This window comes from Saccostrea echinata, unplaced genomic scaffold, assembly GCF_033153115.1.
Source record: "Saccostrea echinata isolate AGI-Se365-2 ecotype Australia unplaced genomic scaffold, CSIRO_AGI_Sech_v1 ptg000028l, whole genome shotgun sequence".
NCBI classification, from domain to species: domain Eukaryota; kingdom Metazoa; phylum Mollusca; class Bivalvia; order Ostreida; family Ostreidae; genus Saccostrea; species Saccostrea echinata.
The window spans coordinates 17511408-17536155 of NW_026889777.1; the positions used below are offsets into that span (position 1 = coordinate 17511408).

At 34.6% G+C, this 24748-nt stretch overlaps 1 protein-coding gene across 1 annotated transcript in view; it reads left to right on the plus strand.

Annotated features, from left to right (window-relative positions):
* LOC133193586 (polycystin-1-like protein 1) overlaps positions 1–23801 on the plus strand; it is a 149948-nt gene extending 126147 nt beyond the window's left edge. Inside the window, exons 59-67 of the mRNA XM_061329547.1 lie at positions 14962–15063; positions 15193–15333; positions 15630–15764; positions 16811–17032; positions 17218–17397; positions 17751–17915; positions 18057–18199; positions 21272–21399; positions 22795–23801. Of these exons, the coding sequence (XP_061185531.1) occupies positions 14962–15063; positions 15193–15333; positions 15630–15764; positions 16811–17032; positions 17218–17397; positions 17751–17915; positions 18057–18199; positions 21272–21399; positions 22795–23432 (1854 nt within the window). The 3' untranslated portion in view covers positions 23433–23801. The remainder of the gene's footprint in view (positions 1–14961; positions 15064–15192; positions 15334–15629; positions 15765–16810; positions 17033–17217; positions 17398–17750; positions 17916–18056; positions 18200–21271; positions 21400–22794) is intronic.
* Positions 23802–24748: the final 947 nt, after the last annotated feature.

The following is a 24748-nucleotide window of genomic DNA, read 5'->3' on the forward strand; positions in this document are numbered from 1 at the left end:
GTAGTTTTGTGAATGTTATTGGTGTGAGAATCACACTGACGTGTCTCGTTTGCTATTTCATGCAGCATGATTTTGACGGTACATTTTGTCGTCCTGTTCATATTGTCGCCGGCGACAATGTGTACCTTCCCTCACTGCGCATATTGTCGTCCATCAGTGTTATTGTATATGTTAACTTTATTATTTAATTATGTGGAATAAGTATATAGTATATACAAGTTAAACAAACAAAATTTACCAAAGCAAAAAAGAAAAATCAAACCACCAAGCGGGGGGGGGGGGGGATGCTACATCTGTCTTTGGTGTTAGAAGATTTCTAAAGATTTTCCGTATATATTCCTATGTAAAATTTTGATCACCCATTGTGGCTCACATTACACCTGGGGTCATGACTTGAACAAAATTGATTTTGTTTTAAATTTGTTTGTTTGTTTGTTGTAAAAATGTGTTCCTGAAAAGAAGCTGAAATTATGAATAGTTAACAAACAGACGGACGGTCAGATAAAATGTGATCAGTAAAGCTCACTTGAACTTTCAGTTCAGGTGATCTAAAAATGTTATTTTTTGCGTTATTCTTATATTATGATTAACAATAAATTATATTTATAATATTATATCGGCACATGATCGTATATAAGAATAATTTCCAAATAATATTACTACTGAACAAAAACAAATACCTGTATTCAATCTCCAATTATATATTACAAGAAAAAAAAGACTAGCTGATTTATCAGATATCTCAAGAATTACGGTATCTTGATATTTCACAGTGATGTACATCAATCCTGGACACAATATTCTGACCAGAAAGTTTTCTCCCTACCGTATTGCGAGTAATGCTGTCTGTCCCCCTCCGTGCGTGTGTCTGTTTGTCAATTTCTCTTTCTTTTCTCAAGTAAATATTCGTCAAAACAATGTATCGACGACAATATATACCGACCTTGACTGTACATATTGTCGCCGACGACAATATGTGCTGGTGCTTGACAGTACATTTTGTCGTCCATTATGCAGGAAGAAAATAAGGCTCGTCTCGGTACATATTGTCGCCGGCGACAATATGTACCGATGGACGACAATATGTGCAGTGAGGGTAGGTACATATTGTCGCCGACGACAATATGTACAAAACGACAATATGTACCGTCACACGGTTATAGAACTAGTTTCTACGGAGTATTCTTGTACATAATACTTATCCTAATACTTTTTTATACGGACGGTGGTCATGATTTTTTTCTGGTAACAAATAGCATTGCGTCATTTTCATTGGTCGAACTGAGTTACCTGCTGACGCCGTATTCATGCAAAGGGTAACTTCGGCCGATTTCTGTTCAGCTGATTTGCATTTTATTTGTAAAAACTAAATACTATAAATTTAAAAGGTATGAATTTAAGTGCAAATTTAAACATAGTTGATAAATTTCACGCCAGGAATATCCACCGTGTCTTTCTGTATATACAAGATATTTTCAGAGGTGATAAACTGATAATTCCCCGCAATGGTTTAAAAATACTCGTCCTTAATTTTTCGGGCGATAAAGTTTCTTCTTGGATGTAATTTTCCAGTGAAGAAATAAATTTCGCCTATTATTATCGACATTGATTTGTATATAAAAAAATGCATTTTCTTTCTGCATAAAATAGATGTGTGTACACTATAATGGGTTATAAACAAATTATTTTAAGGTATTTATGACCGGTCGAAATTAACCAGGTGGTCGAAGTTACACTGTGACCATCCTAACCTATATCCTGACGTTAAAAAAAAGTCTTGTATCTATGTAAGTAAATTACTGCATAGTTACACCATTTGATAAATAAATACATCAATCAGTGGATAGGTTTGTAACGTAGACCGTCTGATTTTAAATTCATTTATTTACCTCACTCGGTACACCTCGGCCGATTCGTACCTCATCTGGATGAAGGTGACGGAATCAGCCGAGGTTTGCCGAGTGTTATTTACCTTCGACCAGCCTTTAAGGTATCCGACCCTTATTAGGACCTAATTTTCTAACCTTAAATATCCATCCTGTATTAAATACTTTATTAATTCAAAGCATTTTAGAGTAGTAAAGGATTTACCAAGAGAAATTTTCAAAAATATAATTACCTAAGCAGCAATTAATTAATGAAGATTGCATTGATGTTTATGGGGACACGCAAATTTTTGAAAATAAAAATTTAAATACTAAGCATATCCAAAAATGCTGTGGTGGAAAGACGTATTCAATTACAAGGAATAGAAAAGCGATTGAAAACTAAAGTTTTACGAGATAGATTTCTTTAGAATTGATTTTTATTAATTAAAAGCAAAGGGGGATAACTCTTCAAGGACAGGACAAGGTCAAAAATTAGGACACATTCCGCTCTTATATATTGATACTAAAACATGAAGATTATGTCTACTTATACTGAGTATTTAGCCAATATATATCTGTTATACATTCAAATTCACTGAATCTGAGGCTATTATGGGTCGAATACCTTAAATATTGCAGTATTTTTCCTTGCATCATGATAGGAAATTGACAAGTGCTGTTTACCCTTCAAACGAAATCGGGAGACTTTTTTTAAGAAAACCGATACTTGGTCATAAAATAGAATTACCATTTTTTAATTGACCATTAATTATAAAACCAAAGTATGGCATTATTAATATTAGTCATGTCATATTTTGAAAATTTTAGGGGGGGGGGCGTGCGCCCCCACGCCCCCCTTAAATCCGCCAGTGGGGGCAGGCCCCCTGAACCTCCTCTAAATCTGCCAGTGTTTTCTTTCATTATAAGGACTTGTAGAATAAGCGACATTTAATAAAAATCTCAAAGCCGATCTAAAACGTGTTGACAAAGTCAAACCAGACGGTTTTAGTTTTTAGGGCATTTTTACAGTGATATGAGAAAAGTTGGATAATTGCTGTTAATTTTAAGGAATAAAGTTCGGCATTTTTCAACCTCGTTCGGTATAATATAATTTACTGATAATTTTTTCCGTTAAGGAGGAACACATGGACGAAGGATAAAAAAAAAGCGCTATTCTGCATGTCCATGTACACATCATTGCTATAATTGCGTACTCGGGATTAAACCCAAAATCCTTCGTTACATTGTATTTGGGTATAATTTTCACATGTTCTCAGGTGGATAATCATTTATTTTTTTCTGTCTAAAGACAATAATTTCAGTAAATAGAGAAATGTTTTTATTTCGTCGTTTTTCTCTCATCCTTTTGGTTTACACGTTTGCTTTGTACACAAAAGCGTGTGTTCATATACCGCTGTTTCTACACGCTATCGATGTGATCAGGGAGAACATGATATCCTCCAGCAATTTACTTCTTATGAAAACACTTAATGAAAACATATTAGGTGAAAATATATATACCCGTTAGTATCTTAGTACCTTAGTACCGACCTGTTTAATTGCAATGTCACCAACCGTAACGATCGCTGGCCAGGACTTGAATATAATTTATTACCGTTATTAAAACAACTCGTCAGCTGAGCGGACCTATGATTTAAACAGTAAAATAGGGAAATTCCAGAGTTCGAAGTGTATTTATTCTGGGCGCTCTTCCACATAAACAAATTAAACCGCATTTACGCGTACTTACATGTATGTACAAGTAATTCGTGTCAAGGGTAAATTCATTTTATTATAATGAAATAAAACAAATGCATAAGATTAATCTTCCTAAACAACGCGTTTTTAAAACACAATCTATCTGATATAACTGACGGTATAAAATAACAAAGAAAATAACGGGTTTGTGTTTGTATTTAATTTGGAATGAGAACAAATCTTAACCTGTCAAATCACTTATAAAACATACTTCGTTTTCCAGACACTAATTGCCATGCGTGATCTTCACATGCACTGACCAAGAGTTTGAAATGTATGGCTTCTCAATGCATGAGTTTTGTCCACACATGTCGGAGTAGACTATCTAAGCCAATTGATTCCCAAAGAAAACTGCATAGGAAGGGTTTTTTTGGTACACTTTTGAACGGGTAAAATTCATTCGACGCTCGATAGAATTTTCAAATACAAGTGAAAGATTTGGGTTACTTGCGTCCGACCTAATATTTTGTATGGAATAATATTGTAAGTTAGGAAGAAAATAATAAAAACTCAAAAGTACTTAATTTTATTTTCGATTTTCCTGACAATTAAAAATGTGACCTCAACATACAATTATCGTGATAATTATATATATCCTGTTTAATGTTCATGAAAGAAATAGCAACTCGTTAAATAATAACAGAGAGATAAATAAACTGTTTCTTTAATACGCAAACAAAGTGGTCTTTTCGGCATTCAAAATGCATTGAATTTGAAGTGAATAAGTGAAAGGCAGTTAAGACTAGCTGATTAAAACGAGCGAGTGATAATTAAACAGTAAGACGAAATCATATGAAAGATTCGAAATTATTTTAAAGTAATTTTCCACAAAGCGCAATTATCTCAACAATGCAATGTTTATAAGAATAAATATGCAACTTTCTTGTAATTCAGCGAATAAAATATAAATTGAAATGTACTAGCGACTTAATCAAAGATATGAAATAATCTGAAAGATTCAACATATTTATCCACTCATCACTTAGTTAAAATGTATTTGGAATGGCCATTCTATGGTTTGTTTTGTGTATGACCTTAGGTCGCTGGTTCACACGCCGATTGATCCTCGGTGACCTTCTTTGCCACGCGCTATCGAGGGAGGGGTTACATAATTGTAAACACACAAGGTGAATGTAAAAGGCGTGTACTTACTGGCTGTGAATAGTCTATGTTTAAAGTTTTGTTTTATTTTCTAACTTTATTGTTTGTTTTTATATGATGAGAAGAAAAGGTTATCTCTTTTTTTCCCTGTTTAGTAGACTGGTTTATCCAAATTTGAAAACAAACGAAATAAAAGGGAAAGTTGTCAGTAAATAATTTGGAAATAAAGCACAAAATACTTCAAGAACTTGATTCTAAAGAATATTAGCATCTAATGTAGCAAGGTTTATTATTTATAGTAAGTTTATCTTAATTACACGCATAAAGAGCTCTTGTTTACTTGCTGAATGAAAACACTTACCTGTATATGTGTTATGCTTCTAGCTCATTTAGAACACAAGACTCAAACAAAATAACGTTTTCATGAGATTAATAAGATGTTTAAGAACAACTTTATTTGCGGTAGCTATTTCGAAATATTTACCGTTTTTGAGTTATAAAGCAAAAACTTTAAAGGGCCCCAGATCCCTATTTTTAGGGGCCAGACCCTTTTTAGTGGTCTCAAATGAAAGGCCTTAAAATTGTGCACAACTTTTATTCTACATGTTTTATCAAAATATTTTTAGTTTAGAAGATAAAAAAGAAAGTATGTGTAAATTTTCGGTCTTTTAGGCGTTCTAATTTTTGACCCCTCTCTAGCGCCATTTTGAATACAGAAATTGAAAAACAAAAACCGATGTGCACAACTTCAATGCTTCTATTATTTAAATTCGGTAAAATTTCTACTCCAGCTCTTGTAGTCTCTGAGCCTTTGTCTGGAAATGAAGCCCCCTAAATTTTCATTTAAAGGGAAATAACCCAAAAGCGGAAGTGGATTTTTGAAATGTTTGACAGCATTCTGATAGAGTTTTGTAACGTCTATAAACCCTGCAAATTTGAGCAAAATCCGTTGAGAAATGAGCGAGATATGAGGTCTCAAAGTTGGCGTCTAGGAAAAAAAAAAAAAGAATAATAAGAACTAGAGCAGAGCTCGTTGCAAAGCAACGAGTAGGTCTTCCGTTGGAGCTGCGAACAGGAAAAAGTGACCTTGAGTCAAGGTCATGCCACATTCTAAGGTTATAAGCAATCTTGTAAGGGGTATCAACTTGCAATGTCTCACCAGTAGAAAGACAGTTAAGGAATGTTGTTTCTCCGTTGATGACCTTGAACTCGTTCAAATGACCTTGCATCAAACCATGACACACTCTGGTTATAAGCAAACCCCATCTATGTGTTACCGACTCGACAAGTTAACACATGTTCTTTCAGACCATTCATCCAGTCAAAACATTCTTTCCTTAGTGACCCTAAATTTAATCAACATGGCCGTAGGAACCGAGGGAGGGGGGGGGGGGCGTGCCCCCCAATAATTTTGCCGATATATAGATTACTATAGTAGACATAGTTACTATAGCTTGTGCCACCTCAATAGAAACGTCTGATAACCTTCTTTTTTTTTTTTTTGCTTGTCAAGGAATTTTTGGTAGTTGGTAACCTTTTTTTTGCTTGTCAGGAAATTTATGGTGGTAGTGCCCCCTCAACTGTCAACTGAAAATGTATGGCTGTGCCCCCCCCCCCCCAAAAAAAAAACCCTGAATTTGCTTCCTATGGGCCTGATCAAGGCAATGATACACTCTGTATGATATCAGCGATACCCTTTTGTGTGTTTCGCAGTTGACAAGTTCACAGTTTGCATTTATTGCATGATAGTGAGGGAGACATGAAGATTTCTTCGCCTATAAAAAATCATATTCCCCGAGGGCAACTTGAAGATTTCTTCGCCCATGAAAAATCATACTCCCCGAAGGCAACGCCAGAGAGAAATATGATTTTTCATTTGCGAAGAAATCTTTATGTCTCCCTCACTATTATGCAATAAATTGTTTATAATACCGAATTAACCAAAATGCAGGAATTACAAAGGAGATCCAATGAATAAAGCAAACATGCATTTGATGAGAACGATATGAAAGAGATGTAAGTTACAGGTACACCAATAGCCTCGTTTCATTAAAATAAAATCCTACGTGACAAGTTTGTGTGATCACACCAGGAACATTCAAACACCATTACATTTTTACACATTTAAATCGACACAATCAATCAACGATAATATGCTGACGGTGCGACCGTTGGGCGAGTGCATTGTTCACTTAATTTTAAGATCCGCCTCTTCAAACAGCACGAGACATTTGGAACGTCTAGACTGTGACGTCTCATGACGTATGTTAGCTGTATTTCCATAAACGAATTTTGAAAAGTGCAAACATTTTAATAAAGAACGTTTAATCTAATATCTGTATGCAATTCCATTAATTAAGGTGATTTTTTGGGGTGAATTTTAAGTTGTTGTTACCGCGCGAACGAAGTTAGCAGCGTCGCTATAAACAATCTAACTCCTCACTCGTTTAATTGTGACGTCACAATCGTGAAACACGACGTTTTGTTGCAGGGCAAACATGATGGACACGTGACTTTCTCGGCCAATCAAATTCTATTTTACTAGTGATTTTTCACTTGTAAGCTAGTTTTCACAGAGGTATAATAAACGTTTTTTTTAGACCATACATCGAAATAAATTATCATAATTTCTATAGTCGTAATTTATTAGGTTCAACTCACTGCTTTAAAGGATCATTGTAAATGTTTTATGCCCGATTTGGATACTGAACAACGTGTGATTTTTGAAACACTGATGCCCCCATGTGGCATTTTATGGCAAAAGTTAAAAGTTTCTCAAATGCAAGTCAAACTCCATGGTCAAGATCAAAAGACAAAAAAAAAATGTTATTACCCAAATAAAGGTCTTGAACAAAGAATATACTGTGAAATATATACTTGTATGAAAGCCACAGCAGCAACAGTTTAAAAGTTATGGCCAAGGTTAATTTCTTTAAAAGGTCAAACTCCAAGGTCAAGGGAACATAATTGTTTGTACTTGAGGGAAGGTCTTAATTGTTACAAGGAATACACATGTGGTATTAAAAAAGCCTTAGCACCAACTGTTCAAAAGTTAAAACCAAGGTTAAAGTTTTTCAAAAGTAGGAAATAATCAAAGGTCAAGGTAAAATGGTCAAAATTAAAGGTATACAATGACAGGCCTTGTCACAAGAAAATTACCTATGTAATATAAAAGCCCTAGTACTATTCATTCAAAAGTTATTGTCAAGGCTAAAGTTGTTTAAAAGTTGGTCAAACTCCAAGGTCAAGGTCAAATGGTCAAACATATTTATACCCAAGGAGGAGACTTATCACAAGGGATACAGATGTGAAGTATAAAAGCCGTAGCACCAACTGTTCAAAAGTTTTGGCCAAGGTTATAGTTTGGTAAAATTTTGCGAAAGAGGATCAAACTCCAAGTTCAAGGTCAAGAGGTCAAATATGTTGGTACCTGAAGGAAGTCCTTGTTACTAGGAATACACATAAGAAATATGAAAGCAGTAGTTCCAACCAATCAAATTTTATGGGCATAGTTAAAGTTTTTGCGGACAAAGAGGCTAACACAGTCTAACAGACAAATAGACAGGTGGACAGGACAAAAACTGTATGCCCCCCGGATCTTCGATTACAGTAGCATAATAAAATGTCGGCGTCTTTGGGTTTTCGCATTGGCCTTAAATCTGAAAATCCAACGGATTACAAGGTGCATTACGATACGCTTTCACATCATGTTCTATAACCCAGAGCATATTGTCTGCAAAGATAAATATTTAATTCAGTATTTAATTAGCTATGCATAATTATCTATGTTGTTTTAAAAAGGAAATATAAAAAAAAAATTTGTTTTATATTTTTCGATGTAGAGATATACAGAAAATGTTTTCCAATTTTAAGTCCTATCGCAATACACATTTAAAAAAAAAAGTGTGTGTTGGAGGGGGGGGGGGGGTCATTACATTTTTGCTGGGATTCGTGTATGTATGATCGTAGAGAAACAAAGAGTGGGGAGGGTGCAAGCAGCAACTAAATCAAAATTTACATATTAAAACTACAACAAAAGACTATTTTCAGAAGGTCTGCCCCCCCCCCCCCCCCCCGTACAATCCGTACAACGGACCTGTGAGAAAAATACTGATCCTACATTCAGAGTCCCAGGGCACCAGGAAAGAGTGGCAAAAAGAGAATATGGGTTTATTTCAGTCTATAAGTCGAATCAAAATATCTTTTCCTCAAGAGTCTTCTTTCTTTGAGTTCTTCCCAGTGATCGTGTGATATATTTCATTTAATTTACGTTCTGTACTGGACTTGGAAAATGAGGACATCTTTAGGTTCCTGAGCTGGCCTTGAAGCCGGCAGAACAGATTTTCTGCTTTATGATAAATTCAAGTGATATGTAATACGGTATTAATTTTGTGTTGATTTTATTAATGTTAATTTCATCAAGAAATATGAAAAATTAATGTTTTAACTATACATAGTGAGGCATTTTTTGTGTGGAACGATTATTTTGGGGTTCTCACAATTTTTTCATATGGTACACATGAGGAGTAAGTGCAATAAATATAATTTGTGGGGTCTGTCCACAAGTACCTGTTGTCAAGCCCGTAGAAAACAATTTCAGTTTTTTGGGGAAGGGGGGGGGGGCAAATAGAAATTTCCACAGGTACTTGTACTCGATTTTTTCCTATGGTACACATGATGAATAAGTGTAATAAATATAATTTGTGGGAAAAAAATGTCCAACAAACATTGGGGTTGAATTGGGGGGGGGGGATCCTGTCCACAAGTACCTGTGGAAATTTCTTGATACATAAACAGAATTTAAAAGTATGTATTAGACATCTTTTGAAGGGGAGAGGGCACGGCCGTAATTAAAAGTTATATAGAGACTAGGAAGGAATGAACTGTCATTAAATTTTGGTTAAGAACTATTACCTAAACTCTTCACTTTCACATTTTCAATTACAGATTCTTGTTTTTAAAAAGCTATACATGTACATTTATATGTATCTATTAGATGCATAAATTATGTTATTAATCATTTTATCTTAAAGGAAAAGTAAAAATCTCAATCAAACTTGTTCCGCATATTATGCTCTCTGATTCATTACTCAACAGATGCTTCATATACATGTAAGAAGGGAAGACTGCAGACTGCAGGTGTGATAAATTCACAGCATGCAGCTCCAGCCTTAATTCCAACTTTGTTCCAAAATATTATTATTCAACGCGAAAAATTAGAACTAGCCGATAGAATATTTTGAATCACTTCGGAAATGCTGCCGTAACACCAGACTGAGTTCACAATATCGAGTGATTTTGATTGACAGGTGTAGCGCCGTTGTGCATGGATTTCGTGTAACTATACATGTACTGCAGATTGTGGTTGAAAATAATAAACAAACAGATCTAAAGAAAAGATATTGTATACTGTACATATATTTGTTAAGAACCAGTTCATTCATGAAACGAATTTAGCCGTATTATGTGGGCCCATGTTAGATTTGACAGGTTGATTTACTAGTAGAAATTCAATGGACCACCGTCATTTAGGGTATTCCGAATCACCCCGCACATCGCGACTCTCGGTAATTTACCTTACCGCTGTACCTCGCACGACACATGCACAGGTGTGACAACCAAACAGTCATTATTAGTAAGGTCTATACTTATTGCATACAACAAATAAAGAGGTAAACATAATGCGTTAACTAAAAGAATTAATTATTTTAATTCATTAACTTCCTATCCTTTTCGAAGAAAATGCCCGTGTAGAAACGTATTTCTCATCGATGTCGTGGCGTTGTTGGTGGATGAAACATGGCATATAAGGTATCGATAGAACGGCAATTTTATAAGCTTTTGTGAGTATTATTTGTTTTTTATAACACCTCAAAAATATACTAGTTATGGCCGCATTTGTAGCCCTCTACAGTTTCGAACCACGTGTGTACATGCCCCTAGCCAAATAAATTGCACACGCTACATGTTTACTTGTTATATCTCATATTATTATTTTTTTTTATAACATTGTTTTTCTTAAATGCAAGGGGTATGAAAGTAATGATTTGACAAAGCAAGAGCTATAATAAGACTATCCCGGGTCCCGGTATACACTTGATCAGTGTTGATCAATGTTCATATGTACGAGTACACGTATGCAAATAATTCGATAGCTTTTGAAGATTTCAACATACATTTTTGTAACACGCATATTTGTAATAACCACTTTATATACAAAACAAAATTTCATTCTCTTATATGGTAATATGGACGTCGTAATAGATCTGACTGAATGCTTGACATGCCTGTTTCAAAAACGTTTCCTAAGTTATCTTAAGATATGCCTAAGTTATAACTTTAGAAGTTCCTAAGATTTATCACAGCTGTATCGCGAAACAATCTTATCTAAAAAAAAAAATTATAAGTCATTTCTTAAGTTGTGCCTTTAAGGACTAATAAAATAACATTCCCGCTCTATATACAACACTCAGTATGGTATATATTTTTAGATTCAAAAAGGAAGGGTGCGAGGATTAGGGATTGCCCCCACTTTTAAAGGATTTGGACACAAGTATGCTTAACTTTGCGAAGTGTTTTGCTAGATCTAAGCATTCACAGACACACCCTTTCAAGCCATCTTCCCTTCCGAGCACACGATATTTGTATTTACTTTATTTTGTTCTTATAAGGTATCTACATGTAAATAAAATTTTAAAATGAATGCTTCGTAGCGAACACATGCGAGTTTATATTTTTCAAACAATCTTTGCCAATTACTACACTGCATGTACACGCTAGTTGTTTGTGCGGTGTAGAGCAACAATGTATTTCAACATCGAGGTGCCCGCGGCTCTCTGTGGCCACGTGTATGGACTACAACACTTAAAGACACAAAGCGGCAGAGACGGATGAAACTGTTTGCTATATTACAAAGACTTGAATTATAGTACATGTATATTTGAAGGAATTTTTATTTATGTTAATGTTTATTTAATTCTATAAATAATAAATGGACATTCACAAGAGTGGTGGTAAAAATAATATGTGCTTAGCATGCGTAGTAATTACAATTATTTACCGAAGCCCCCATTCAATTACAATTGCAGATGAATTAAAATACAACAACACGGGATAGAGCAATACTTTTTTTAAATGTATTGTTGCGTGAACAGACAAAAACAGCGATTAAAATTCAAAATGATTTTTATGCACCAGTGTTTGGAATTAAGATTATAAAAGATCGGTAAAGTAATCTTACTGATTCGATATAATTAAAAACATAACTTTCCATTAATTAATAGCTCTTTGTACAAAATTGACATTATACGCGATCACAAATACTAGCTTTGTTTATGGCCACAGGTGGCTAGTACACTGGTGACCTCGATCAACAGCGTGGGATTCGCGCGTTGGGTTACATAACTAAACATCGAGCTGAACATGGAGAACGTAATATGCATACAGATATTGATCGTGAATTATTCAATGCATACAGTTTAAAATCACTTACAAAGTTTGTTGTAATAATAAACGTAGAAAGATAGATTTAATATTCTCCGCTTTTGAACACTATTAACCTAATTTAAAAAAGAAGAAAAGAAAGGCTAGTTGTAATAAATAATTTAATAGTGAACCATAAACCACGTTTTAAACCTTATTAAAAAGAAAATTAACATTAAATATCGCAGGGTATATTATTGATAGCAAGTCTGTTTAAGTTATACACATGAAGAGGTCTGATTTCCTTGCCGAATGAAAAACGTTACCTGTTTACCTGGCCTGCTTTCTAATACGTATTACGCAATACCCATGGTATACTCGAACAAAACAACATTTTCATTAGATCAAAAAGGTGTAAAAGAACAATTTTGTTCCCAAGATCCAGATCGAAATATTTACCGTTTTTGAGTTATAAAGCAAAAACTTTTAAGGGCCCAAGATCCCTAATCATAGGGGCCAGCCCCTTTTAAATAGTATAATATGAAAGCCCTTGCAATTATGCACAACTTTTGTTCTACATGTCTTAACAAAATATTTCTAGTTTTCAAGATATAAAGGAAAATATGTCAAATTTTTTGCTGTTTTCCGCGTTCTAACTTTTGACCCCTCTCTAGCGCCATTTTTAATGCAAAAATCAAAAAACAAAAACCGATGTGCACAACTTCAATGCTTCCTCTTTTCAATTTCAAAGGGTTTTGTGCTCCAATTATAACCATTTCTGAGCCTTTGTCTGGAAATGGGAGGCATGCAAAATTCAATCAAAGGGGAATAACTCGTGAACAGAAGGTAATTTCCGAATTGTATTACGGTATTCTGACAGTGTTTTGTAAAGTCTAAAAGCTCTGAAAATTTGAACAAAATCTGTTTAAAAATGAGGAAGATATGAAGCGTCAAAGTTGGCGTCTAGGAAAAAAAAAAAAAGAATAATCTTAATCATCACAATCAGTAGAAGGTCTTCCGTTGGAAACGGAAGACCTTAATAATCTTAACCATCAGAATCAGTAGAAGGTCTTCCGCCTGGAGCGGAAGACCTTAATAAGACACCTGCATGGCGCAGTGGTTAGATCGTTTGCTCTAGAGTCACAGAGTCCTTTCGTCCCGGGTTAGAATTCCATTGTGTTACGTGGAGGCAGGTCCCTCATCCCCCAGATGCGGTGTATACATTGTATAAGCTGAAGTCCTGTGTCGAAGTAGGTACTGGCACAAAAAAAGTGCATCTCAATATGAGTGAAATATTTTCAAAGGGATTTTAAACAACCAACCCAACAAACAAACAAATAGGAGGCCAAATTCAGCCGTTACTCTACCTTGTCATTTGCCAATAAGATTGACAGGTGACGTGACTAATGTTCTGCGAAAATTGAATCTTAAAGTAATACGGTCCATTCATAGTCGACAAAATAATTCATTTTAAGATGTAATTTACGCATATTTGAAGAAAAAAACTTTTCCTAGGACAATTACTTTTAATTTTGACATGTAAATGCATACTTATGAACAAAGTGTGTTTAAGAATATCTGGCTAATCAGAATACCTTGAGTGATAAGTAGGAACATTTCAAGCATTCATTGTAGGTGAAGAATGAGTTGATTTAACGCCCTATTTTGGATCTTTTTACAAGTTCTCTACCAAGCTGTAAATGAAGTGAATCCGAAACATTTTACAATTAATAGCAAGATCTACATATGCATGATTATATTAGGTAAAACATTTGCTCAAAAGCAATGCCTTGGTGCCATGAAAGAAAACTGAAGCAACGATACATGTCTCTGTCCGGAATTTGATATGTACCCGGAATGGTTTTTAGGTCACATAATCAATATTAATATAGGAGGCAGAGCTATCGATCGACATCAATGTCGACATCTCTTACATGTATCTTCTCTCTCTAGAAATTTGAATATTATGTTTGCTATATTAGAGCGATGTCAATATAAATTTATAAGATTTTTCTGGTAAATGGTATAAGGACATGCAAATATATATAATATTTTATCTGCTATAAAATTCTGCAAGTGGCAACCACTCAAAGACACTCTAAGATGTGATTTAGATTGATGTCACGTTTAAGATGACAATGTACTTGTACTCACAAGTACTCTCTCAGCTGAACACCACATTATGAATTGCAATATTCAACAGATCAATCGAGGTCAAATCAAAGTTAACACAGTCATTACAATGGAAGCAACAAGTTTGTTTTGACAGGTTTTTTTGTAAAATTAAGTATGAGCGCACGTGTGTCATCCCATCTCCTTTTAATATGACATTAGTTTGTTACAATATACATGCAGTTACAGTTTTCTTAAGATCAACCAACAAACATGTGCTATGTATTCAGACAACAAATAAGCATGACTCTGATTATCTATTTATATTCAAGAAATCCTCAGACCCCATGCTTTCAACTGTTCAATATTTATTTGGTTTTCCTCAAAAAGAGTGCTTATATAGACATTTGTGGCAAGAATACACAGTTCTTTAGGACTCTTAAGTCCACCCCCTTCTTTGCTAAACTACCTCGCTTTGTTCTGCTTTTAGCCCATCACCGGTATATGGTTACATTTCTTTATGAGAGAAAAACTCGAACGGAACATAAAACAGTATACAATCAATCAATCAGTCTAACCAGTGTTGATACATTGATTGTATACTGTTTATAGTTAGGGTTTTCGACGCACAATAATTTTATACAGTATACATGTATTTGGATCTGTCCTCCAGTTGACCATGGATAACTTATGATTTCAGGTGATATTCATCTTAATAACCGTCTGGCGATTGAAGATGGTAGTATGTCAAGCTATTAAGCTCCGTTCACTCTTCCTTCAATGTGGCTGGGAAATCCTTCAGGTACAAACAGTCAACGGTCATTTGTAAGGAATAAAAAAAAATTAATTCTGTGACATTCCTGTTAAAAGATAAAAATACTAATGGGTTTGATTTTTAAAAGTTATGGACCTGTCATTGTTTATTTTGCAGGGTATCCTTTGTATGGTGTCTGTGGCTTACATAGGATGTAATGTTTACAGATTCTTTCTCGTGTCAGAAGTTGTAGAGTTACAACAGAGAACTTATAATGAAGAGTTTGTAGATGTTTCCTTCATCACGTTCTGGGACGAGGTACACTTTAATTCTTTTTCAATTCAGTATCACACAAATTTAAAAAAAAACTTAAAATTCCAGATTACTATCTTTCTCAAAGTAAAATTTAATTACTTTCAAACTATATCATGTTCTATCAACTTATAAAACTGAATTATTATAATTTATTCATATTTTATATGTTTTGAGGTACACGAAATTACGTTATATAGAATGTTAAGTCATTTTCACCTTCAATTTACACACTGTATAGTTTTCACTCGGTGTTCTCTAGTTACATTATTTCCATTATCCATATTATTATTTTTTTCCAGATGCTGCGCTGTATGGTGGGTTTCATCATGTTTATCGTCATTTTACAATCCCTGCGTCTTCTCCGCTACGAACGGATGTTCCTCCTGTTTGGTAAAATCTACAGTCGGGCTCACAAAGAGCTCAAACTCCTAGCGGTAATAGCATTATTATAATCTACAGCCGGGCTCACATAGAGCTCAAACTCCTAGCGGTAATAGCATTATTATAATCTACAGCCGGGCTCACAAAGAGCTCAAACTCCTAGCGGTGATAGCATTATTATAATCTACAGTCGGGCCCACAAGGAGCTCAAACTCTTAGCGGTAATAGCATTATTATAATCTACAGCCGGGCTCACAAAGAGCTCAAACTCTTAGCGGTAATAGCATTATTATAATCTACAGCCGGGCTCACATAGAGCTCAAACTCCTAGCGGTGATAGCATTATTATAATCTACAGTCGGGCCCACAAGGAGCTCAAACTCTTAGCGGTAATAGCATTATTATAATCTACAGTCGGGCTCACAAGGAGCTCAAACTCTTAGCGGTAATAGCATTATTATAATCTACAGCCGGGCTCACAAAGAGCTCGAACTCCTAGCGGTGATAGCAAAATTATAATCTATAGTCGGGCTCACAAAGAGCTCAAACTTCTAGCGGTAATAGCATTTATTTATTATAATCTACAGCCGCGGGCTCACAAAGAGCTCAAACTCCTAGTGGTGATAGCAAAATTATAATCTATAGTCCGGCTCACAAAGAGCTCAAACTTCTAGCGGTAATAGCATAATTATGATAAACTTGACAGATATTTTATTTAGGCTGTAATAGTACATTAATCAAGGAAATATATATAGCTATGTATTTAGCTCCCCACCGCAGCCAAAGGCTTGAGCAAGACTTTCTATTTGAAAGTGTCCATTTGTCTCAACATCCCTCAACATTTCACAATTTTCAGAACTTGAAAAAAAGTTTAAACAGAAATTTATCCACCTTCAAAAGAATAAGAAGGCTACATTTTGTACACATGATAGCAAGCTTCTTATACTGTAAATTAGAATTGTTTAATTCATGGACTTTGATTTGGAGATGGTACTAATAGATTACATTTATTCACAAGTCAGGGAGAGAATGTTGAATTATAGGAGTATTGTGACCCGTATCATCTTGTTTTCATGTGATTTTATTATTTTTCTTTAAGGTTCTGCTGATAATCTTATTACTGGCATTCGCTTCCCTTGGCCATGCCTTATTTCGGGCCTTCTTTCTTGGTTTCATGGACTTCTGGAGCAGCATTTTCACTGTTTCTGCCATATTTTCTGGGCGATATATCGACTTGACGTCAGAACCCTCGCTAATTCATGCTTCCCGGATTTTCCTCTTATTCAGCACAGTCTTAAGCCTTGGTCTAGGAACAGCATATGTGAGTATCTACCTTTGTAAACCAGATGTTTTTTGTTCACTCTTTCATGACGGTCTCCACCTACTTTGTACAGAGTTAAATGAAGATTAAATGATTATTATTTCAATAATACATTTGACTGAAATTATCAATGTCTTAATGTTTTTCATTCCTTATAAGACTTACCTACTTTATGTATATTACAGGTTGTTGTTTTTCTTACGTACCGCTTTCATGTTAACAAAAGACGACAACATAAAATGTCGGCTCTTTGCTGCCCAGAAACCTTCGCATATTATTGGCGCATGCTCCGTCAGTTGTCAGGATGGTCGACCTCTGATGTAAACAGTGAACCAGAAATAGAACCTGATAATACTCTTCCACCTGTAAGAAAGCTTTATCTTTAAATGATAACCTCTGATTAACTGATATCCATTTATTATAATAATCAAAACAATCACGACTAATTAACATTAGTTTCATTAGACAGATCAGATTTATTGGTCCAGAAAGTTCATTGATAGAAAAATATAGTTAAGTTCTTGTAGTTTTTGGCGCTAATTAAAAAAAAGTTAAACACAGTTAAAAATTTAAAGACTCATCAATAGAAGCAATTACTTGCTGAAATACTGATAATAAATATTCATTTTTAGTCAAAGGGTTTTCAATTATGTTGCTTAGAGTCAAGACAATTTATGTTAATTCACACCTGGTTAAATTTCAATCTCTCTCTCTCCAGGAATTCACAATGGCTGAGGTAGAATACCAAGTAGATGAACTCTTCTTCAGGATCTCTGGTTTATCTGGATCACACGGTCTACCAGAGAAGCCCAACAACTATTTCACAGACTCGGATGGAACTTATACAGCAGGGGATGATGGGATTTCAAGCGGCGGATCTGAGGTTTCTATTTTTTTCCAAAATTATCTTAAACGTTATTTCAGTGGCAGATCTGAAGTTTTTGTATTTTCAGAGGTATATAGAACGTTAATGTTTATCATAGTTAATTATGACTGAAAAAGAAATAAGGATTTTTTGTGATAGGTACCTGATGAGGAGAGACTGGAACATCGCGTCCATCAAATCGAAGACAACCTTTGCTCAGCAGAACCATACCTAGCCCAGCTACTCAAGATAGATAACATTGGTATACAGGACCTTTCTAAGGATCAAGAGAATCAAATCAGGTAGTTAATGTTTGCTAAGATAACTTTGAATCACAGATCATTCTTCAGAAACAAGATGGGATCATAAATTGTGTGATTTTTCTCTGAATAAACTTAAACATTTAACCTCTTTAAGACACTATAGAGAGGCAGGTAATTGATTGTTTGTGTTACAACGTGAAATGTAACAACAACGCAAAATGTAATAACAGTGCAAAATGTAATACAAAATGTAATTCAATGCAAATGTCATAAACTAGGATTATTACATTTTGCGTCGAGATCAACGCAAAATGTAATAAAACGATTTTTGTATCGTTACATTTTGCATTATTACATTTTGCGTTGATCTCAACACAAAATGTAATTATGCACTTTGGGTTGTTAAATTTTGCGTTACTTAATTTTTGCATTGAGGACAACGCAAAATGTAATAAAACAAAATGAAATAAAACAAAATATAATTATTAGGTCACCTGAGCCGAAGGCTCAAGTGAGCTTTTCTGATCACTTTTTGTCCGGCGTCCGTCTGTCTGTCCGTCTGTCTGTCTGTCTGTAAACTTTTAACATTTTCGACTTCTTCTCAAGAACCACAAGGCCAATTTCAATCAAACTTGCCACAAAGTATCCTTGGGTGAAGGGGATTCAAGTTTGTCCAAATGAAGGGCTATGCCCTATTTCAAGGGGAGATAATAAAGAATTAATTAAAAAATTAATAGCATCTTTTAAAAATCTTCTTCTCAAGAACCACAGGGCCAGGAAAGATGAAACTCATGTGGAGGCATCCTCAGGTAGTGTAGATTCAAGTTTGTTCAAATCATGACCCCGGGGGTAGGGCGGGGCCACAATGGAGGATCAAAGTTTCACATAGAAATATATAGGAAAAACCTTTCAAGATCTTCTTCTCAAGAACAGCAAAGCCATGATGAGTCATATTTATATGGAAGCATCCTCAGGTAGTGTAGATTCAGGTTTGTCTAAATCAAGTCCCCCAGGGTAGGGCGGGGCCACAATGGAGGATCAAAGTTTTACATAGAAATATATAGGAAAAACCTTTAAAAATCTTCTCAAGAACAGCAAAGCTATGATGAGTCATATTTATATGGAAGCATCCTCAGGTAATGTAGATTCAAGTTTGTTCAAATCATGACCCCCGGGGGTAGGGCGGGGCCACAATGGAGGATCAAAGTTTTACATAGAAATATGTAGGAAAAACCTTTCAAAATCTTCTTCTCAAGAACAGCAAAGCCATGATGAGTCATATTTATATGGAAGCATCCTCAGGTAGTGTAGATTCAGGTTTGTCCAAATCAAGTCCCCCGGGGTAGGGCGGGGCCACAATGGAGGATCAAAGTTTTACATAGAAATATATAGGAAAAACCTTTAAAAACCTTCTCAAGAACAGCAAAGCCATGATGAGTCATATTTATATGGAAGCATCCTCAGGTAATGTAGATTCAAGTTTGTTCAAATCATGACCACTGGGGGTAGGGCGGGGCCACAATGGAGGATCAAAGTCTTAAATATAAATATATAGGAAAATGTCTTCTGAAGAAGAACTGATTTTATAAATCAGTCTGTATTATATATTCATCACTGACATTCTTAATAACCAAAGATTAACCATGGGTCCATTAAAAGCTCTTGATATGCATGAACGACTTGCATGTGTACATTGGTGAGCAAATACGTTCTATTTCCACTATGGAAGAGTTATACTTCTTAGTGAGCTCTTTTGTGAAAAAGTCGGTAAATGTACAAATCTCGCGGGATTTCAGGGACAAACGTAACGTAAACATGTAAACAGTATGTTGAATGTCGATGAACAAATCCTAAGAAAATGCAAATGAAATATTTTATTGTTGTGGACTTTATATACATCAAGAGTAGGAATGACAACGATATCAATTTATATCTATATTGTTGATCGTATGTATCTATTTATCGTATGCTACATCTAAATACAATATACATACCTCGGAAAAGTCGTATTTTTTATTAATGGATGATAAATTTAGGGTTCTCGCTCTCTTACATATGTCTTTTAGTTCTTCCATTCTTTAATTGGAATGACAAATACATTTAACATTAAAAATCGGATTGAGATTGGCATGTTTTGTATTATCCGCAACGCCATGCTGTCCCTGTCAGACGACCAAACACGCCTCTAATTTTGAAGAGTTCACTAATGGAAATATAACGTATTAGGAGTGTATGTGTGTGTGTCTGGCGAGGAGAAGTGGGGTTGGAGGTTACTTTGTATTTGGTCATTGTATTTTTATGTGCATGCAAAAACTGTCCATTTTATTATTGGAGAGAGAGAGAGAATTTCATTTTTTCTGGTCGGCAATACATGTGATATGTAAAACAGTATCTTAATTGTCAAGAAACCCCCTCCCCGCTATATTTACACCTGCCAGTAAAAATAGATTTATTTTCTAAATTTTTTGCAGGTGCATATCAAAATGAAAAGCCATCTGATAAACTGATCAACAAAATCCCCCCAACACACACACACATATACACATGTGCACACGCATGTTTCTATTTTGCAATACCTATGATTTGAATATCAACTGATTTTAAATGGCTAATGAAATCAAATATGATGAAATCAGATCGAAAGTAAGAATAAGCATATATTTATTTTTCCTTTTGTTTTATTACTGACCAAAAAGTGTTTTATTACATTTTGCGTTCTTGCATTTTGCTGAATCTCAACGCAAAATGTAACAACCTAAATGTTATAATCCAAAAATCGTGTTATTACATTTTGCGTTGATCTCGACGCAAAATGTAATATCGCAAAATGTAATAATCTTAAAAAGTCTGTTTTTACATTCTTTTTATTACATTCTGCATTGATATCTATGCAAAATGTAATAATGCCAAATGCAATAATCTCAGTTTATTACATTTTGTGTTATTACATTTCGCGTTGTAACATGTTTGCAGAAAAAAACTGTGAATTGTATTCTCACCTAAAAAAAAATTGGATTATTCTCTGCTCATCTATATTACACTGAATATCTTTTCACTTAATATTTCTGCATTTTGTATGTATATTTAATACAGTTTTAAATATAAATAAAGGTCACATTTGGAGCTAGAAATATTCCGACAACTTCAGAATCAGAGACAAGATCCAATCGAGGAAGGCCTGAAATCCGGGACTCAAGTTTGTGATACTGCTAAAGCAAAGCCTCACAATGCAGACATGGGTAAGGATACTATAATAACATTTAGATAGATCAAAAATAAGTAAATCTCTAAACTTCACAATGTAGACATGTAGATAGATCAAAAATAAGTAAATCTCTAAACTTCACAATGCAGATATGTAGATAGATCAAAAATAAGTAAATCTCTGAACTTCACAATGTAGACATGTAGATAGATCAAAAATAAGTAAATCTCTAAACTTCACAATGTAGACATGTAGATAGATCAAAAATAAGTAAATCTCTGAACTTCACAATGTAGACATGTAGATAGATCAAAAATGAGTAAATCTCTAAACTTCACAATGTAGACATGTAGATAGATCAAAAATAAGTAAATCTCTGAACTTCACAATGTAGACATGTAGATAGATCAAAAATAAGTAAATCTCTAAACTTCACAATGTAGACATGTAGATAGATCAAAAATGAGTAAATCTCTAAACTTCACAATGTAGACATGTAGATAGATCAAAAATAAAGTAAATCTCTAAACTTCACAATGTAGACATGTAGATAGATCAAAAATAAGTAAATCTCTAAACTTCACAATGTAGACATGTAGATAGATCAAAAATAAGTAAATTTCTGAACTTCACAATGTAGACATGTAGATAGATCAAAAATAAGTAAATCTCTAAACTTCACAATGTAGACATGGGTAAATCTCTAAACTTCACAATGTAGACATGGGGGAGGATAACATAATAACATGTAGATAGATCAAAAATAAAGTAAATCTCTAAACTTCACAATGTAGACATGTAGATAGATCAAAAATAAGTAAATCTCTAAACTTCACAATGTAGACATGGGTAAATCTCTAAACTTCACAATGTAGACATGGGGGAGGATAACACAATAACATGTAGATAGATCAAAAATAAAGTAAATTTCTAAACTTCACAATGTAGACATGTAGATAGATCAAAAATGAGTAAATCTCTAAACTTCACAATGTAGACATGTAGATAGATCAAAAATAAGTAAATCTCTAAACTTGACAATGTAGACATGTAGATTGATCAAAAATGAGTAAATCTCTAAACTTCACAATGTAGACATGTAGATAGATCAAAAATAAGTAAATCTCTGAACTTCACAACGTAGACATGTAGATAGATCAAAAATAAGTAAATCTCTGAACTTCACAATGTAGACATGTAGATAGATCAAAAATAAGTAAATCTCTAAACTTCACAATGTAGACATGGGTAAGGATACTATAATAACATGTAGATAGATCAAAAATAAGTAAATCTCTAAACTTCAAAGTATTTTGCTTATTCAAAAGTCTTACATTTTAGGTTTCTTAAAAATTAGCTATAATGTAGAATTACTGTTATTTAGTCCTAGAAATAAGATGTATGTATAATATACTATTGTTCCTTACAGATGTAAATCAAATGAACCTCAAACCAAATGCACATTTTGAAGGCAGTGATGCGGAACGTCGGTCTGCGGAGGTTAGTTCCTCCAATCCTGATTCCCCCGAGTCCACGAAGAACCCCACGACAAAGAAAACAAAACAACGAGACACATCTCCAGAGAATATACAGAACAAGACAAAACCACAGGGAGCAAAGGCAACAAAAAAACCAGAGTTACCGACAAAACCAACATTTATAATGCATGGTCCAGTACGAGGGGCGTTGTCCAATGATGTCCCCAAACCATCGTTGATCAGCAGTCCCACTCTACGACAACTCAAATCAGATAAAATTGGTCTCCGCGGGGAGCGGGGTGGCATAAGAGGTGAAAGTAACAGCGGAAGTAGTATTACGGAGTCTAGTTCTGGGTCAGAACAGGACGCTATACATGGACATATGCCCGCCATTGGAAAACGGAACTTACGTAAGACAAAGTCACGTGGTAAGGGGAAGGGACCCGTTAATCTGTCGTCAGTTTTGTTAGATGAAATAGAAGGTGAACATCTTCAGACAGACAACAGTGGTAATACAGAGGATCATTTCATTATACTCGAGCATGATGTATTGGAAGACGTGGATGATGGTGTTGATTTAGAATCATAAACATGTTCTGTAATTGAAAGTTGAGCCAAAGGCTGAAATTTTTGGATTGAAATATCTACTTTATCTATTTATAACCATCTGTCAGATCGTTGTGTGTCTGCAAATTTTTGTTTTTTCTTTTTCATTTTTTTTTTAAGTTTTCCATAACTACCGATCTGATGTCAACAATCTTGTTACAAAACATTGATTTCAAAATGAATTAAATTCAGTTGACCTAGAAATGTAAGTTTATGTTGCGAAATATTTACGTTCTGTGATATGTTGTGTTGGCATATGAGTATTATACAATTTTGTAGCATTTTTTTTTCATATCAACAATGATAACTGCTCATATATAATTATATATATTAAATAAAAATGATGAACAAGTATCTTTCTTGTTGATTTCAATAACGAAGTCACTTTATATATAATTTATCATATTTGAAAGAAAATTTTTTGTCCACCGCTTTCACTGAAATTTGGGTCTGTCTGTCCATCTATCTGTACATTTGTAGATTCATAATCATCCCTGACACTATGTGTGTGATCGTTATGTGTGGAGAAATTAAAGTGTTTACAAGTTTAGCAAACATAAGTTACGAAAGCCAAAAAGGAAAAAAAATTAAAAGTGAAGGGGGGGGGGGGGTGCATACCGATGCATGCCATTCAGTACCGGATCCACCTTGGTTTTTATACATTTTTTTTTCTAACATGAAGGTAAATTATATGCCCCCTTTCTTTCAACTGTTCATTTCAGTTCAGAGTCAGGAATACTGTATATGCATATGACGACCAGCTGATGACATTATCAGAATATAATCCCCCGAACCATTTTTGCTTCAATTACATTCCCACATGTTTCCTATGTATCAAGATGTTTTACACGGTATTCCATGTATTCCTAGCTTAAATTAAAAAAAAGTGTTCGAAAGAGCTAAAAACAGGAAAAAAACCTGAATGCAATCAAATCTAAATTGAAATTTGGGAAACACATTATATACATGTACCACGTTTCATAATTAAAATTATTTAAATAGATACATGTACCTGCTGCTGCACCTCTACCTCACTCGGCATTTCAGTTGTGACTGCTAAAAAAGGGGTACGAAATCAACTTTCTGCAAAATCATCTGATTGGCTGACAGATATGTACCCATATACACATTTAAATTAGTGAGGTCATAAGAAAAGTCATGTCACAAGTCATTTAGAATACTCGTTTCCTACTGTATCAGAGATACAGGATGGGGCGCGCCTCGAACTATCGCTCTCGCCTTAAGCCCCGCCCTGTATCTCCAATACAGTAGGAAACCCGTACTCTAAACATTACTCAA